The sequence below is a fragment of the Watersipora subatra genome, chromosome 3 (genome assembly GCF_963576615.1).
Source record: "Watersipora subatra chromosome 3, tzWatSuba1.1, whole genome shotgun sequence".
NCBI classification, from domain to species: domain Eukaryota; kingdom Metazoa; phylum Bryozoa; class Gymnolaemata; order Cheilostomatida; family Watersiporidae; genus Watersipora; species Watersipora subatra.
In genome coordinates, this window is record NC_088710.1 from 42394198 (window position 1) to 42412499 (window position 18302).

Genomic DNA, 18302 nt, shown 5'->3' on the forward strand with positions numbered 1-18302 from the left:
TTTAATCTTGGCTAGCCTGCGCAACAAAATAAGTGCTACTTACTGTGACATTCCAGCAGCCGGTCTCTTCATGGTCCTCAGTCTTGTTTATTGAATGCACCTTGTGTTGGAGTTTAATCCTATCATATAGTCCAAACCTTTCACAGTAGCTCAATATATACTGGTACATCTATCAACATATATTTGTGTACTTGCCAGAATATATTGTTGACCTATCTGTCTGTATTTGCACGCCTTTCAATATACACTCGTGTAAATACCAATAGATATAGATTAACTTGTTTATTTGTAATACTTTAACTGTCAGTGTATTTTACTACACTTTACCATATACAGCGGTACACCTGTACAAGTATACAAGGGTACATCTGTCATTTTGTATCGGTATACTTATCATTAGATAATGAAAAACTTGTCAATATGTACGTAGGTTTGCGCTCTTGTCAGTATCGATTATTACACCTGAACATGTATTGGTTCACTTGTCATTAATAAATATTGTTATCACTATCATTATGTTTTGGCATACGCACTTCAGCAATTTGATATACCTGTTGGTATACATTGGTAAATATGCATTAATGACAATATGATGGAAACCATTAGAGGTAATGAGCTGTGTAATTGAACAATGTCCTTCTGGATTACTCTGGACAAAGTACCAGATTGTTTGGGATGAACTTGAGCCATGTATTTTTTATAGATGCTCCTGGTTTAAATATTTATTGACAGAGGCAGTAGTAGAGCAGGAGGGCATCAAAAAGCTGTCAAAAAAAGTGATTTATTCCTTTTGGAGGTGGGCTATGTGATAAGAGTGGCATCTAGATCAGAATTTTGAGCTGATTTCAAATATCTGGTTTCTACACCTCTCAGATTGTTCATTTTTGAGCAATATAATTATTATATTATTTTAATTAAATAAATGTCTGTAATGTTTCATGTGCTTCTACCAACAATGTAATAATGAAAATGACATATAAATACTAAATAATTAGCAATAACCTAAGTTGGAATCAATTCTGATAACATTCAAATATTTATTCTTTAAATATTATAATACCGGTATTAGAAGTGTATTATATAATATTATGTATTCCCAGTTTGGTTGGTATTGTGGCAGCTTTACAGTTTGTCCTTGTTATTCCGCAACTCATATATCATTACAGATCTGCAAAACAAAATGAAAAGTATTTTTAAAGACTCAGACCATGTATATATAACATATTAATATACATATATTCATCATTGATGCTTATTATGTTGAACCGTTTACTTTATTATGCAAGTGAAATCGCAATTAGTCAGTCTTTTATACAGTGTGACACATATGTATTCTAATCAAACATGAAGTGCACCTTTGGTTACAATACCACTCGAATACTAACCTTCTAACTCACAGTCATCTGAGTCTTCTGCATCACTACTTTCATCTCCATCCTCTTTATTTCTATTGCTACAGCAGCTGCTTCTGCACATGTCCGTACACTTGAGATCTGTATTGTAGCACTGACAGCGACGACATTGACACCCAGTTTTGCATCAACAAAACATGTCCACGAGCACATCAGGAGGTGCTGGTTATTGTGTCATCTATCTAGCTTTAAGCTCTCCATCTTCAATAAACCATCCATGTTGCTGGGGGATGGGGCATTGATGATGATTTGCTTGGCTCTTCTCCATATTGCGGCCTGATATGCAGCCTTAGATATATGGAGATTTAACTCATCTAGTGTGGGTGGTAGGTTTGGTTGTGATGTGCGAGACAGTGAGCAGAAGATCTTACACTGTGCTTCATTGATGGAATTTGTCTCTTTACCATCTGCTTCACAGTTGACTTCCTCCATGTATCCTTTAAAAATTTCACTAAAGCAGTCTTGTTTGAGCCATCTGCTAAAAATTCAGACCTGTTTGGCACTAATTAGTTCGGACTAAACACAGCAACCTTCTGCCTTCCTTTCACACTTCTACGACTTCTCTCACCTCCTTTAATGCTGATATCAGGGTATGTGTCACAAACAAAATCCACACGAAATGTGTGATATACGTTTGTAATACTAACTATCCGTTGCAAAAGCTGACTTGCAACCATGCCAAAAGTTGGGGGAGCTTTTAGGGTCTGAATTTCGGCCATAGCATCAACCACAACAGATCAAAGACTGGTAGCTGATCCTGGTTAACATAGATTGATAGTTGATCATCAACATCTTCCTCAACAGCAGCCATCAGAGCCGACTTGGCAGTCTTCAATATAGAGCCATCAGAGTTAGCCAAGGACCAGCTGATGTTGCCAAGAGAGAATGATAACATTTTTCTCAAATCCAAGTTACGCTGTTGGCTGATTACTAACAAATTCTCAAACAGTCTGTGCGAACACTCTGGGACTTTTTCTTCTGATTTTTTCTTAGCTGATAGTAATGTGGTGAAGGTTTTGAGCTTGTTTGACTTGATGGATGCATTGAAATCAATCTCTTGGGTACTTAATCTCTTCTGGACCAATTCTAAAAGCTGTTTCTCTCCTATCACATTTGCATTTCAAGATCCTGCTTCACTTCAATGGAGGCTTTTGCACCACTGGTAATATGTAATAGCTTGGTGGTTTGAAACGCAAACAGATTTATTCTTGCTGTTATGAGTCTTTCATGACTTTCCTCATTTCCTCATCAGCCTTCCAAGCCTTTTCACTCATCTCATAACTTGTGGCATCCGAATCACCAGGCAGATAGAGTGAGATAGAGTCCAGCATTGAAAGGCCGATGATTCTTGGTAAACCCTATGATTCCAACGTGAGACTTTGAGTCTCTTTTAACTGTTTGCTCAATAGATTGATCATAAGCGATAGAGCTGAATGGACAGTGATGTCGTGATTGATAAGTAAAATACCCCTTCTTCATAAGAGCCTCATACACCTTGCTACGCTATACTTTCAGATTAGTCATCTCTGCATAGTACAGCGTGCCATATCTAGCGTAGTTTGTGTGGTCATATGCAAAAAACCAAGGAAGGATCATACATGTAATTTATCTATAAATTTATTTCCAAATTGTAGGCCATAACACGTCATGTAAACTGTAAAGAGTTAGTTTTGCTGCTCACAAAATATGCAGACAAAAATGAAAATGTTTTCTTTTTCTCCCACCAAAGTACCATCATCATGGAGTAATCATCATAAATTTGTAAAGTTATAAATATCTAATTTCACCTCTTCTGCTGTATCACATTCTTTCGTTCTCTTCTCATGTCTTTTCTCAGCTCTTTCCATAACGAGTTTGTTACAATACTTTTTATAACAGGCATAATGACAACAAGTCTGAACTCTCATCGAAGTTCTCAATGCTTAGCACTTTTTGAGCAATTTCACATTGAATGCTCTCTTCTTCTAATATTAACCATCTGTTTGAATACTGTTTGGCTGTCTCATATTGAAGTTTAGTCACTCTGACTAGGGCTTCATTCACAGACTAAGCGAGACAGTGAAACATGCGGTCTTGCTGCATCCTTGGCATGGGTTAAGGAATGTTGAGGATTGACTCACTTAATCTCAAATAAAAACATTTATTAATTTTTGAGATTATAAAATAGTTTTCTTTGTCTGATATATAAGGTTTTCCAACCAAACTTGGAGTTGCCCCCTCCCATTTCGAAAGTGGTCTCTAGCTCAGAAATGTGCAAACACATAGGTGTAGAAACATTATAATTGAATTCAGCATAAATTTCTGACTATAAAACATCTTTGTTTGAGTAGCCCACCCTCCGAAGGAAAAGGCTGAAAAATAAGTTTATGTTCCTGCTCTACTACAGCCTTTATCAAGTTATGAACAAGTTACGGACATGAAAAGCAATCAGTAGCTACAATAGTTTGGTTAAAAAACTTGCTGCATATCAGCAAATGCTAGTACACATGTCAGCATATACTAGTACATCTGTCAGCTTATACTAGCACACCTGTCAGCATATACTGTATGTTAGTATAGTATATGTCAGTGCATCTGTCAGCACCTGTCACTAGGTTATCTTTGGATGTGTTTATGGTGTATATTTTCGTTGGACTAAAATAAAATTATTTTGATAATTTAGGCCTATGATTGCTTCCCTTCTTTTGCTTACAGACGGTTCTGTAAGAAGTTATCCTTGACCATAAATGTGGCATACTATTCTGTTTATATGTACATTTTTTATGCATCGATGAAGCGTGAAACTGAGCAGAAACTCTGCTGGATGTCAATAACATACACTATGTTACTTTAGTCTGATTTGAAAGATAGTAATTGGCGAATTCGGCAAAAAGCCAGGTACTTTAAAGGATCTGCCACCAATTACATTTATTAATATACATAATGTGCTTTATACAATGAGGATATAAGAACCATTAGAGGTAATGAACCAAGGAATTGAACAATGCCGTTATGTAGTCATCTTGACAGAGTAGGAGAGAGTTGGGATACCTGGGGAACGAAAATTATCATATTTTATTATTAGCAACATTTTCAAGAATTTCGCAAATATCCAGGCAAGCTTGTAGGTATCTATTAGACACAAGCATTCTTTTCATGAATTGAATTTTATATTGCTGATACAACTGATGTCCTGGCTGTAGTCACAACTTGGAACCACTAGCCCAAGTATCATGGCCACCAGGGTACTCGGATCAGGTGTAAATATACATGGACAAACTACTGTCACGTTGTCATTTTAATATTATTGCTTACTGCTTAGTTTTCACATCGCATGAAATTTTTAAATATTTATTAGAAATTATAAAAAAAAATAAAAAAGCTTAATGATCAGCAGCTATAATAAGCACTTAACCCTTTTAACGTCAGCAGTTTTGATGACAAATGATTTAAAGGTGTTATCTATTTTGGAGTTCAAGTGTCATAATCGTAGTGAGTTTTTATTTGACAGTATCGGACAAATCAATACAGAGTCTGAGCGCATCTCAAACTCTGGCAGCTAATTAAGTGTTCAATATATGTTTTTATTGGCCCAAATACAATCCTATCAAGGAGTTGTGTCTTGTTACTAGTGCGTGCAGGCTATGTAACTAATGGCTGTGTCTTGTTACTAGTGTGTGCAGGCCATGTAACTAATGGCTGTGTCTTGTTACTAGTGCGTGCAGGCTATGTAACTAATGGCTGTGTCTTGTTACTAGTGCGTGCATGCTATGTAACTAATGGCTGTGTCTTGTTACTAGTGCGTGCAGGACATGTAACTAATGGCTGTGTCTTGTTACTAGTGCCTGCAGGACATGTAACTAGCGGCTGTGTCTTGTTACTAGTGCGTGCAGGACATGTAACTAACAGCTGTGTCTTGTTACTAGTGCGTGCAGGCTATGTAACTAATGGCTGTGTCTTGTTACTAGTGCGTGCAGGACATGTAACTAATGGCTGTGTCTTGTTACTAGTGTGTGCAGGCCATGTAACTAATGGCTGTGTCTTGTTACTAGTGCGTGCAGGACATGTAACTAACGGCTGTGTCTTGTTACTAGTGCGTGCAGGCTATGTAACTAATGGCTGTGTCTTGTTACTAGTGCGTGCAGGACATGCAACTAATGGCTGTGTCTTGTTACTAGTGCGTGCAGGACATGTAACTAATGGCTGTGTCTTGTTACTAGTGTGTGCAGGCTATGTAACTAATGGCTGTGTCTTGTTACTAGTGCGTGCAGGCTATGTAACTAATGGCTGTGTCTTGTTACTAGTGTGTGCATGCTATGTAACTAATGGCTGTGTCTTGTTACTAGTGCGTGCAGGACATGTAACTAACGGCTGTGTTTTGTTACTAGTGCGTGCAGGCTATGTAACTAATGGCTGTGTCTTGTTACTAGTGCGTGCAGGCCATGTAACTAATGGCTGTGTCTTGTTACTAGTGCGTGCAGGCCATGTAACTAATGGCTGTGTCTTATTACTAGTGCGTGCAGGCTATGTAACTAATGGCAGTGTCTTGTTACTAGTGCGTGCAGGCTATGTAACTAATGGCTGTGTCTTGTTAGTAGTGTGTGCAGGCCATGTAACTAATGACTGTGTCTTGTTACTAGTGTGTGCAGGCCATGTAACTAATGGCTGTATTTTGTTACTAGTGCGTGCAGGCTATGTAACTAATGGCTGTGTCTTGTTACTAGTGCGTGCAGGCTATGTAACTAATGGCTGTGTCTTGTTACGAGTGCTTGTAGGCCATGTAACTAATGGCTGTCTTGTTACTAGTGCGTGCAGGCCATGTAACTAATGGCTGTGTCTTGTTACTAGTGTGTGCAGGCCATGTAACTAATGACTGTGTCTTGTTACTAGTGCTTGCAGCCCATGTAACTATTGGCTGTGTCTTGTTACTAGTGCGTGCAGGCTATGCAACTAATGGCTGTGTCTTGTTACTAGTGTGCGCAGGCCATGTAACTAACGGCTGTGTCTTGTTACTAGTGCGTGCAGGCTATGTAACTAATGGCTGTGTCTTGTTAGTAGTGTGTGCAGGCCATGTAACTAATGACTGTGTCTTGTTACTAGTGTGTGCAGGCCATGTAACTAATGGCTGTATTTTGTTACTAGTGCGTGCAGGCTATGTAACTAATGGCTGTGTCTTGTTACTAGTGCGTGCAGGCTATGTAACTAATGGCTGTGTCTTGTTACGAGTGCTTGTAGGCCATGTAACTAATGGCTGTCTTGTTACTAGTGCGTGCAGGCCATGTAACTAATGGCTGTGTCTTGTTACTAGTGTGTGCAGGCCATGTAACTAATGACTGTGTCTTGTTACTAGTGCTTGCAGCCCATGTAACTATTGGCTGTGTCTTGTTACTAGTGCGTGCAGGCCATGTAACTAATGGCTGTGTCTTGTTACTAGTGCGTGCAGGCCATGTAACTAATGGCTGTGTCTTGTTACTAGTGCGTGCAGGCCATGTAACTAATGGCTGTGTCTTGTTACTAGTGCGTGCAGGCCATGTAACTAATGGCTGTGTCTTGTTACTAGTGCGTGCAGGCCATGTAACTAATGGCTGTGTCTTGTTACTAGTGTGTGCAGGCCATGTAACTAATGACTGTGTCTTGTTACTAGTGCGTGCAGGCCATGTAACTAATGGCTGTATTTTGTTACTAGGGTGTGCAGGCCATGTAACTAATGACTGTCTTGTTACTATTACTAATGGCTGTCTGCACAATTATGCTTTGAGATGGGAGGTGGTTGAGGGACATAGATTATATCACGCCTGCTCTGGAATCAGAATATCCTAGTTTGATTTCCGCGTAAAACAATATTTTTTGTAATGCATTTAGTGTGGTTCCGAACAGACAGACACACAGACATGACTCCTATTATAGCAAAGATTGGAAATGAAATATGGTTTTCATGATCATCCATAACTAGCATTATTGTACTTTCCTAAGAGCATTGGTTACAATATTTGACAATATGGTCGATGAGCTTGATAAAAAGGTCTGCACGCATACAGGCAAAGCCTGTGAAAGCATTTGTTAAGATCAACGCGCGATCTGTCTTGTCACCCTGCCAGATATCCAACTCGGTTTTTCTTTCATGGAGTTATTAAAGCTGTAGACTCGACAGTTTCAGCTACAGAGATTATTTTAACACAAGTAACAAATTATCTTTGTTCTTGGCTAATGATTTTCTCTACTTTCTTTGCACCTTTGGGTGAAATAACCTTTGGTAGACACTGCACTGTTGTAAATTCTAAGGCTTGCTTATTGACCAAAGTGGAAAAAACTTTCCTTACCTTTAAACCATAACCTATATATATATACATATACATATATATATACAGATACATATATATACATATACATATATATATATATATATATATATATATAAAATTGTTTCCTCACCCCGGATACCTCGTATGGGTGGTAAATTCTGCTCTAACTCGGGTCTCCTACCAGAGACCTGGGAGTTTGAGCACTCGCCTCAAGATCTTAGCTGTTCCCAATAGCGCACTTTTCTGCAACTCACCTGAGTTGATTGTTGTTGGTATTTGGGCAAGCCACATTTTATGCGCCGGTGTTATTGCGCCCAGTGCCCCAATGACTATTGGGATTACAGTTGTTCTTACATTCCAGCATTTTTCAATTTCTTCTCCAAGAGGGAGATATTTCTCTACCTTTTCTTTTTCTTTGCTGGCTATATTGTAGTCATTGGGTACTGCTATATCTATTATAGTAGCCCTCTTGTTCTCCTTGTCTACCACCACTATATCTGGTTGGTTTGCTAGGACATGCTTGTCAGTTCGGATGTAGAAGTCCCAGAGGATCTTAGCGCGGTCATTTTCATTGACCTTACCAGGAGCTTCCCACCAGTGTTGTGGTTTATTAAGGCCATACTCATCACATAGACTTCTATACACAACACCTGCGACATGATTATGTTGCTCAGTGTATGCGTTCCCTGCTAGCTGCTTGCATCCACTGACGATGTGTTGGATGGTCTCAGGTGCATCTTTGCACAGTCTGCACCTTGGATCATTTTTAGTGTGATAGATTTTCGTTTGGAGTTGCCTTGTTGGGAGCACTTGCTCTTGGGCTGCCATGATTAGCGACTCTGTATTGGTCGTTAGGTTTCTTTTGTTCAGCCACATATATGTCTGGTGAAGATCGCCAACTTTAGATATTTGTTGGTGGTAAGCACCATGAAGAGGTTTCGTGTGCCAGTCAATTTCCTCATCATCAGGGCGTAGGTCCGTTGTAAAAGCAGCCGATTGAAATTCAGCTAGCAACTTATCTGAGATGGTCATGGAGGCTGCATATGCTTTGATGCTTTGCTCCTCTTTCACTGTCTGCTGTACACTTGTGTCCCCTACCGCCATCTTTCCTATCAAGATACAATCTTGTAGTATCAGATTTTGGGTGGAGTGCACCATGCATGGTCAGCAGTTTACGAGTTGCTATATCTGTTTCTTTGATGGCTTCCTCAGTCCACTTTATTATACTTGCTGGATATCTTATTACTGGCAGTGCGTAGGTATTTATTGCCATGACTTGGTTCTTGGCATTGAGCTGGCTCCGTAAGACCTGCCGAAGGCGTTTCTTGTATTCGGTAATGGCTTTGTGACGTACCTCGGCTTCGTGGTTGATGTTGCTTTGCATAATCCCCAAGTACTTGTACCCTTCTTCTATATCTTTGATGGTATCATTTGGCATTCTTAGGCCATCTGTGAGCATAGAATAGCCTTTCTTAAGAATTAGCCTTTCACATTTTTCAATACCGAAGGTCATTCCGATGTCCTTGCTGTATACCTGAGTGAGTTGTATTAGCGAATCAATGTCCCTTTCTTTGTTAGCGTACAGCTTGATGTCATTCATGTAGAAGAGGTGGTTTATCTTGGTGCCACTTTTAAACTGGTACCCATATTGAGTCTCCTCCAGCATATTACTTAGAGGGTTTAGGCATATGCAGAAGAGCTCGATGAATGCCACAAATGCAGGGTGAACATTGTACATACTGAGGCACTCAAGTATCCAACTATGGGGAATTGAGTCATAGGCCTTTTTGTAGTCAATCCAAGCCATGGCAAGATTGGTATGCCTTCTCCTGCTGTCTTGACAGACTGTCCGATCCACCAGTAACTGATGTTTGGCTCCTCGGGTGTTGCGCCCAATTCCTTTCTGAGCACTGGTCATATAGTGACTCATGTGCTCATCCAGTTTGTCTGCAACTATTCCTGAGAGCAGTTTCCAGGTGGTGGGCAAGCACGTTATTGGTCAATAGTTCTTGGGAATCGGCCCCTGTTTTGGATCTTTTATTAGAAGTACAGTTCGTCCTTTGGTCAGCCATTCTGGATGGTCACCTTGTTCTATTAGGCATTCCATCTGCTTAGCCATTCTAGTGTGAAGTGATGTCAATTTCTTTAGCCAGAAGGCTATATATATATATATATATATATAGATATATATATATATATATATATATATATATATATATATATATATATATATATATATTGGCCAATAGGAAATATAATATATATATATATTGGCCAATTGGAAATATAATATATATATATATGTTGGAAATATATATATATATTATATATATTTCTCAAAGTATGTCCGTATATCTGTCTGCGTTCTAGCTATAGCTATTATTAGAATAACTGTAGCTGGACAACAATGCTGACACAACATCATGGAGTACCGTCATTAGAAGCCTAGCAGCTTACTGGAATTTTCCATTGGCAGTGTGCCAGGCTAATTGCTTAAAAGTTTCAGTTGTTTGACAAAGTTTTAAAACTTTTACAGTTGTTTTTATTATTCTCTTAATTTATTTCAACTACACAAAACACTTCTCTCATGATATGTAGTTTGAAAGTTAGAATGGGAAATTATGTTATATGTTAAATACATATCAGTCTTCTGTCCAGACCTTTTTATTAGCACAGCTAGTCTATATATATAAATCTCAATGTTTGTTTTTAGTCTTCTGTCTGTCGCTATAGCAACAATTACAATGGCAGCTATAGCAACAATTACAATGGCAAGTGTGTAAACACACACACACACCTAACCACAAGGCTAAGCCAGTCTTGACATCTTCAAGGAGCTATCTACGATATCTTCATCACAATTAAAGCTAAATATGTATGTTTTATTATGAATTAATATTTCCTTTTGCGTCTGTTTTTCTTTTGAAATTTTTTGAGAAGCCATTTTGATATCTACTATTAATTTTTTATTTGCAACTTTTAAATTTGCCATTTCAATTTCAAATATTCTGTTACAGTGGAACTGTAACGGCACAATTTCAATCTTCAATTTCGAGTTTTGGCGAAGTACATTTGTTAAAATTGTGAAACTAAAAACTGTTCATACAGACATCAAATAGGAATTGCCTCTAGACTCACTCTCTCTGCTCAGTCAGACAAAGTACCCTTATTCACCTCACTGATGTATTTCATTTCGATATTTCAATGTTGTGTTTGCAATAGTATCGACTATCGAGAGGTAGCAGCATCGTCGTATTCAGAATTTTAATGGATAGCTTTAACAGTAAACCATTTTTATACACACACACACACACAAACAAGCACACACACTTCTACGTAATCATTGTTATTATTAGCTCAACATATTCATGATTTCTATTTTGTTTTTTCATCTCGTAATAATTATATCAGTATCAATCCACTTTCATTGTAATCATTGTAACAAATCATACTATATTTAGCCATTACTTGCTAATTTTGTCATATTTAAACATCTTTAAAGTTTTTTTTAGATTGTCTCTTAATTTATTTGAACTGCACAAAAAAAATTTCTTCATGTTAAAAGCGAGAATTGTAAATGTTGTATATGTTAAGTAAAAATAAATTTTCTGTGTAAAGATTTTTTCATTACCCAGGCAACGCCGAGCATTCACCTATATAATTACTATTTTACAATGATTTGGCGACGTCGAAACAGGTCAAAAACCAGGCACAAAGTTACAAAAACTTTAAATTTGCAATATTATGAACTTGTAATAAATGCAATAAAATACAATACTAATCAATACAATACTAGCCCTGTTTACAATAAAAGGACTGGCACCTGGCTTGATAATCCCAGAGAGCATTTTAGGTTTTTTTGAGAGGTTTTTTTGCCAAAATTTACCTATTTAAGAAACAGAGAAGGATGTGTACTTTCCATGTATCTTGTCACTTACCATGTCTCTTGTCAAATATGATGGATAGCTGGCAGGAAACAGGTGATCACTAAATGCCATCATTTCTTTACTTGAGTTGGTAATGAGACCTTCATAAGCTGTGCTGAGTCCATAAACCGGTTCATGAGGTGACCAAAGTCCTCCTGGCCACACAAACATATTGGTTCAACACTTTATTAAGGTAAGAACATAGATGATTTTGTATTTATTCAGATGTATACTAGTTCAACACAGGAAACTCATAGTTATTATAAAACATAGTCTTATTTTGACTTTTAGTGAAGTTTTATTTATTTAACTTGCTGATATTTGTATAGAGAATGCTGGATTAAACTTAATAAAACACATTCAGATTATGTATCAACATGGCTTATCAAATATGGTGGGTATTCTATTAAAATCCTATACTTTTACTTCAGTTGAAAGATAAGGATTTGCTATAATTAGATTGGAAAAAAGGTAATAGTTCAGAACTTAAAGATATTTTAGTTTAAAAAATTTTTTTTTACTATAGCTCACAAGAACAAGGGCTAAATAAAGAATATTGAATACTCAAAGCAGTATGAAGAATTGATTCACGATCACTAAGTAAGTCAAGTCACTAAGTAAGTCAAGTTATAGCAACAGATTACATGTATTATGCTGATGAAAGTTCATTCTAATGAGTGTAAAGGACAATGTGCAACTTAGAAATATTTCAAAAGCTAAAAGTACAAGATGATAGAACAAATTCTATATGCTTCTATGATTTGTATTACATATACCCCTTCTTCTTCTTCTTCTTCTTCTTCTTCTTTGTAATTAACATTTATTAATAGTAATACATTGCATAGTTTTGAAATAAGTAATGAGTCTCTGCAGCAGGTGGGCTAAACTCCGATACTATTTTACCATAGCTAGATAGTTTTGGTCACTTCCTAACAAACATTTGGAAATCTTGTTTAAGCTTTGAGTTACCGTAAAACCTTTATTTGAATGTTATGGCGCTCAATTTTTCAATCATTCCTTAGAGTGATGCTTTATTAAAGGTGACATTCAAATAAAGAGTGGCATTGTGTTTTTTAAACTTTTGACAGGATGTTGAGAAAATAAATTCAACCCTTTCACGGGCAAATCGAATGTTCCCATATTTTGCGCTCTCCTTCAGGCGGTGCGACATTAGCCATTTTGGAAGCTAGAAATTTGCTAACTTACTTTCGACTTGTAGAACTCTAAATAACACGCACAATGAAGCTGATACGTTTCTCAATCAGCTGATATCCATTGCTCGCAATTAACCTATGATGATCTTATAGCCTGCATTGCAATTTGTTGGAGCTTTAAGATTTTCATTCCATTTTAAATTTTAAGGCATATTTTCATTTAATAACTATATTAAATAAATTTACATAAAAGTACATTGCCCTCATCGATATGCATGCTACAGTTTGCAGCTAAAGATGCAGCATACGTTATTGATGTGCTTTTTTATGTGCAATAGAACAGAAGTTACGAGCACCGATCCATTGTAAGCCGAGTTTAGATTATCGCAATCATGCTATCAAATAATAATTATGCTATAAATATGCAAATTTATAAATTTTTATAATAATAATCTATCAAATGCTACAAATATATATTCAAAAACAAACAACATAAACAAACCATAATTATAATAATGCAGAAACAAAATTAATATTATTGAAAAAAAAAATTAGCATCATTTGATGAGCAGGTTGCATTCTATTCTGATTGTTGCTTTCGTATGAAACCATTTTATCTTCTGGCTATTCACTATCTTTCACTGTGTCTGCTGACCTGAACTCTTCTTCTGCACTGCTCAAATAGTCGATATTAGCGGCTTAACAATTTTTTAGCAAAGCAAAACCTCTAAGCGGTACTATCTGAAAGACTTTTCACACAAATAATGATTAACTTTTCGCTAGATGCGCACTTAGCACAAGTCATTCACCGCATCTTAGTTGCTAAAACATTTTTCACATACGTCAAAGTATCAAGACTGTGTTAAACAAAGAGTTATTATTAGCCTGATACATTTACAAATTATTTTCATGGCGTTGCAATTAAAGTTTTTAACGATAAAACCTAAAGACTGGGAGTTGGAAAACAAACTTGGATACGAACAGAAACAGTGAATTGTTATTGCTATAATCGAGTCATTGTTAGCACATTTTGTGTGGAGACTTTTCTACTGATCAATCGCTACTATGGATTCGTAAAGATTAAAAGTGGCCAATATTGGCATTTATGTAGAAGTGGTGTTTAAATAGAACTGGCATTTGAATAAAAGTAGCTTCAATCAAAGGGTGGCGCTCTATTTTTCAACCCTTCTCTCATGGTGGCTTCTAAATAGAGGTGGCGTTCAAATAAAGGGGACATTGAAATACAGGTTTTAAAGTTGATTCTATTATCAAAAAACACTCAGCTTTGTGTTGGAAACTAATTGATCTTTCTTGAGAGCTTTTGAAAGCAGATTTTTTAAGAAGCAGAAAAAACCGAATCCGCAATGAGTGTGCTTGATTTATTGAGTGGAGACTTTTGTCGGAAGAAGAAAGCCTAGCAAACAATGCTGAGAGCTCTGTTTAATGAAAGGAAGCTGCTGAATGCATTGAATGCTCTATCTAAAGATAGAATTCGTCTAACATACTTGTAAGTGAAGAGCCGTAACTGATGTAAGGAACCTACCAACATGATCTGTAAGCTCATAGCACACTGCATCTAAATTTTCTTCTAATCCATTCTTGAGCGACAGGAGTCCACTGATTCCAGCTCCTATTATTGCGACTTTCATCTCTGCTGCCTGCAAACCGTGAAATGACAAACATAATGGCTGACTAGCAAAATTATCTTTGAATTTGGCACCATTGATTATTTTTGCCAACAACCAAAATGAAAAATGATCCGGATTTTTGTTAACGTCTGCATTAATGCGCTTCCCTGTAGAAGTAATGTGTGCTATTAGAAATTTGAATTGTGCTAAAAAGTAGCAAATTTATGTATTATATCTATATGTACTATATTTACGATATCTATATGTAGTAGATGTATTATATCTATATGCAGTATATTTTTAATATCTATATGTAGGATATGTACTTTATCTATATGTAGTACAGGTACTTTATCTATATGCAGTATATGGGGGATGAACTGTAACTGCGGGATGTACTGTATATATAGACTGCACTATATCTATAGGTTGCATTGTGTGTATATGATGTACTTTACATATATGATGTACTATATGTATATGATGTACTGTATGTATAGGCTTTACTGTACATGTAGGATGTACTGTACATTTATGTATATAGTGTAATGTACGTAAAGGATGTACTGCACGTATATGATGTACTGTGTGTATGTATGGGATGTACTGTACATAACTGGTGTACTGCATAGGATGTACTGTATATATAGAACATATTATATCTATGTTGTGCCGAGGAATAAGTCCTCGTTAATAAGTAATGCTATACCTAGCAATAAGTCTCTGTGCATAAGTAGTGTTATACCTAACAATAAGTCTCTGTGCATAAGTAATGATGTACCTAGCAATAAGTCTCTGTGAATATGTAATGTTGTACCTAGCAATAAGTCTCTGTGAATAAGTAATGTCGTACCTAGCAATAAGTCTCTGTGCATAAGTAGTGTTATACCTAGCAATAAGTCTCTGTGCATAAGTAATGATGTACCTAGCAATAAGTCTCTGTGCATAAGTAGTGTTGTACCAAGCAATAAGTCTCTGTGAATAAGTAATGTTATACCTAGCAATAACTCTCTGTGCATTAGTAGTGTTGTACCTAGCAATAAGTCTCTGTGCATAAGTAGTGTTGTACCTAGCAATAAGTCTCTGTGAATAAGTAGTGTTGTACCAAGCAATAAGTCTCTGTGCATAAGTAGTGTTATACCTAGCAATAAGTCTCTGTGAATGTGTAATGTTATACCTAGCAATAAGTCTCTGTGCATAAGCAATGTTGTACCTAGCAATAAGTCTTTGTGAATATGTAATGTTATACCTAACAATAAGTCTCTGTGAATATTTAATGTTATACCTAGCAATAAGTCTTTGTGAATATGTAATGTTATACCTAACAATAAGTCTCTGTGAATATTTAATGTTACACCTAGCAATGAGTCTCTGTGAATAAGTAATGTTGTACCTAACAATAAGTCTCTGTGAATAAGCAACGTTGTACCTAACAATAAGTTTCAGTTGACCAATTCACCTACCCAGTAGCCTACACTTAAAGGAATGAGGCCAGCTGTTGCCTTGTAATTTTTTAACTGTTTTCGTGGTGAGAGAGATCTGTTTTTATACTAGAGACTTCTTGAAAAACTTCAATCAAACTGCCATTACGACTTATTAGTGCAATGAGCTATGAACTGCTGTTTTAGCCATTGAGTCATTATGACTGCCAATTGTAATTGATTGATATCCAAGGGCATTAACCTCATTTTGAAATGTTCAGACCCGCAGACAATAGCGCAACCATTTATTTATTGGTAAAAGAGACCTTTATAAAGCCGAGCAACTTTTCAGAACCAATCAAATGTTTATGACTCGCAGATGAAAAGTTACAGAACCGAGTGTTTCTGCTCTAATCATAGGAAAAAAGGGATTCATCCATAAATATTTGCATTCTGGACATTTTTAATGCATAATAAAGCAGAAGTTTGTCCTATAGAAAACTCATAAACACAGTTCACATAATTATAGTCACTATACTCACTAGTCTAGTGGTTCCCAACCTTTTTTTACTCCTGCACACCTGAAAAAACTTTGCTCCAACTTCACACCCCCTACATTTTATTTTTTGTTCAAGACTAAAAGATGTGGAATTATACAAAATTTTATCAAAGGAAGATATTTATTTCACTGAAATATATGTAAAAAAATAAGACTTTGAAACAAGAAACATCAGATATTGCTATTTGAATAAACTTTACGAAAATTATAACATACATGTATGTTTGAAATGTAAAACAGTAAAATCAGGAACTAGCTCCGAAATACTTAGAAAGGAAATTATTTTTTTTAATATGTAAAAAAATCAAACATACAGACTAGAAAGGATATCCTAGATTTTCATTTGAATATACCTGACAAAAAAATTGTTTACCTAAAATATGTAAAAAATAATATAATCAAAAGAATCAAATACTCTAATACAGTAATCATAAAAATAATACAGTAAAATTGCAAACACATTCTTTATTATAGCAATAGTTGTTGGTTTGAAGAGACACATTTCCTAACCTAATCTAGAGTTAACTAGAACGCTAAAAGCAAGTCAGTGAATGGGCATTTATGAAAAAATATTAGGCTAACAACATATCTAGCCTAACTTAAGTTTATCTGTATTTTCCGGCCTAACCTAAAGTGGCTAGCTAACATTTTCCGGCCTAACCTAAAGTGGCTAGCTAACATTTTCCGGCCTAACCTAAAGTGGCTAGCTAACATTTTCCGGCCTAACCTAAAGTGGCTAGCTAACATTTTCCGGCCTAACCTAAAGTGGCTAGCTAACATTTTCCGGCCTAACCTAAAGTGGCTAGCTAACATTTTCCGGCCTAACCTAAAGTGGCTAGCTAACATTTTTCTTAATTATCATGACTGCCCATTCATTCTTTTTTCATCCCAAATGTTTTCTTGATATCGGAAATAATTTGTGGTATAAGCATATACACATTAAGGACTAGTGACTACGTGAAGTTCGAGTTATCCATGTTTGACTGTATATATATAAATGTATGTAAATATAGGAGAGTGAGGAATAACTGATACTTGTAATCATACACAATAAGTCTTTACAGTGAATCTTACAAATAATTTTACAGTAATCTTACAAATGTTTGTTGTAAAATGTGAAGTTAATTATGAATTACTAATTGGTTGGGTTTAGAAGGAAAGATAGGAAAGCTAATACACAAAGCGAACACTGATAGGAACAAACAAACATACAAAGAAAATATGTTTAAAAATTGAATTAAAAGAAATAACGTAAAAAGATTTTTTAAACAAACTAAATCTTCATCCGTATTTAATGATCGTGGAGCGCAAGGTGCCAAATCAGAATCTAAAAAACATAATGAAGCTGAGAAAAAGTTGTCTGAGCAGCTGGAATAAATTAGTAGCAAAGCTAAATGTAGATGTAAAATAAAGAGCAAGTATGTAAACAATGAAATGTCGATGCAACGTATATATTTTGGTAATGCATATAATCAGTAAAAAAATTGCCAAATTTTAGGTTCGAGATAAACTCTTAGTTTTAACGGAAAAAAACGAAAAAGTATTGCGTTGAATATACTCAAGTTCTAAAATATTTCAATGTAATCGATCGCATGAGAAGAATTGGCTTTGACCCCAGATACAGTAATTGAACCTTTCGAAAAATAACTCTGAACAGAGGCGTCGTAACGCATGGCTGCATCGGTAAAATAGTTAACGTGCGCTATAGTTATATCTATAGCTAGACGCACACATCAACTCTTGGAATTATACACATGTATATAGATAGATCATATGATGTTATTTTGTACGTTTGACAGTATTGCACTTGAACACAGCAAAGTCGTTCAGCAAAGACTCAAAGAAGTAACATTTTGGGAATCCTTTTTTCTGCTCGGCGCTATGACATTCTTATCCGATTAAAATCAATCCATCATCAATT

The 18302-nt window shown here is 36.1% G+C and overlaps 1 protein-coding gene across 1 annotated transcript in view; it reads right to left on the reverse strand.

The window, feature by feature from the left end:
* LOC137391434 (flavin-containing monooxygenase 1-like) overlaps positions 1-18302 on the reverse strand; it is a 43955-nt gene that overhangs the window by 11581 nt on the left and 14072 nt on the right. Inside the window, exons 2-4 of the mRNA XM_068077908.1 lie at positions 14317-14431; positions 11632-11774; positions 44-169 (exon numbers count right to left, since the gene is read on the reverse strand). Coding sequence (XP_067934009.1) covers positions 44-169; positions 11632-11774; positions 14317-14422 — 375 coding nt within the window. The 5' untranslated portion in view covers positions 14423-14431. The remainder of the gene's footprint in view (positions 1-43; positions 170-11631; positions 11775-14316; positions 14432-18302) is intronic.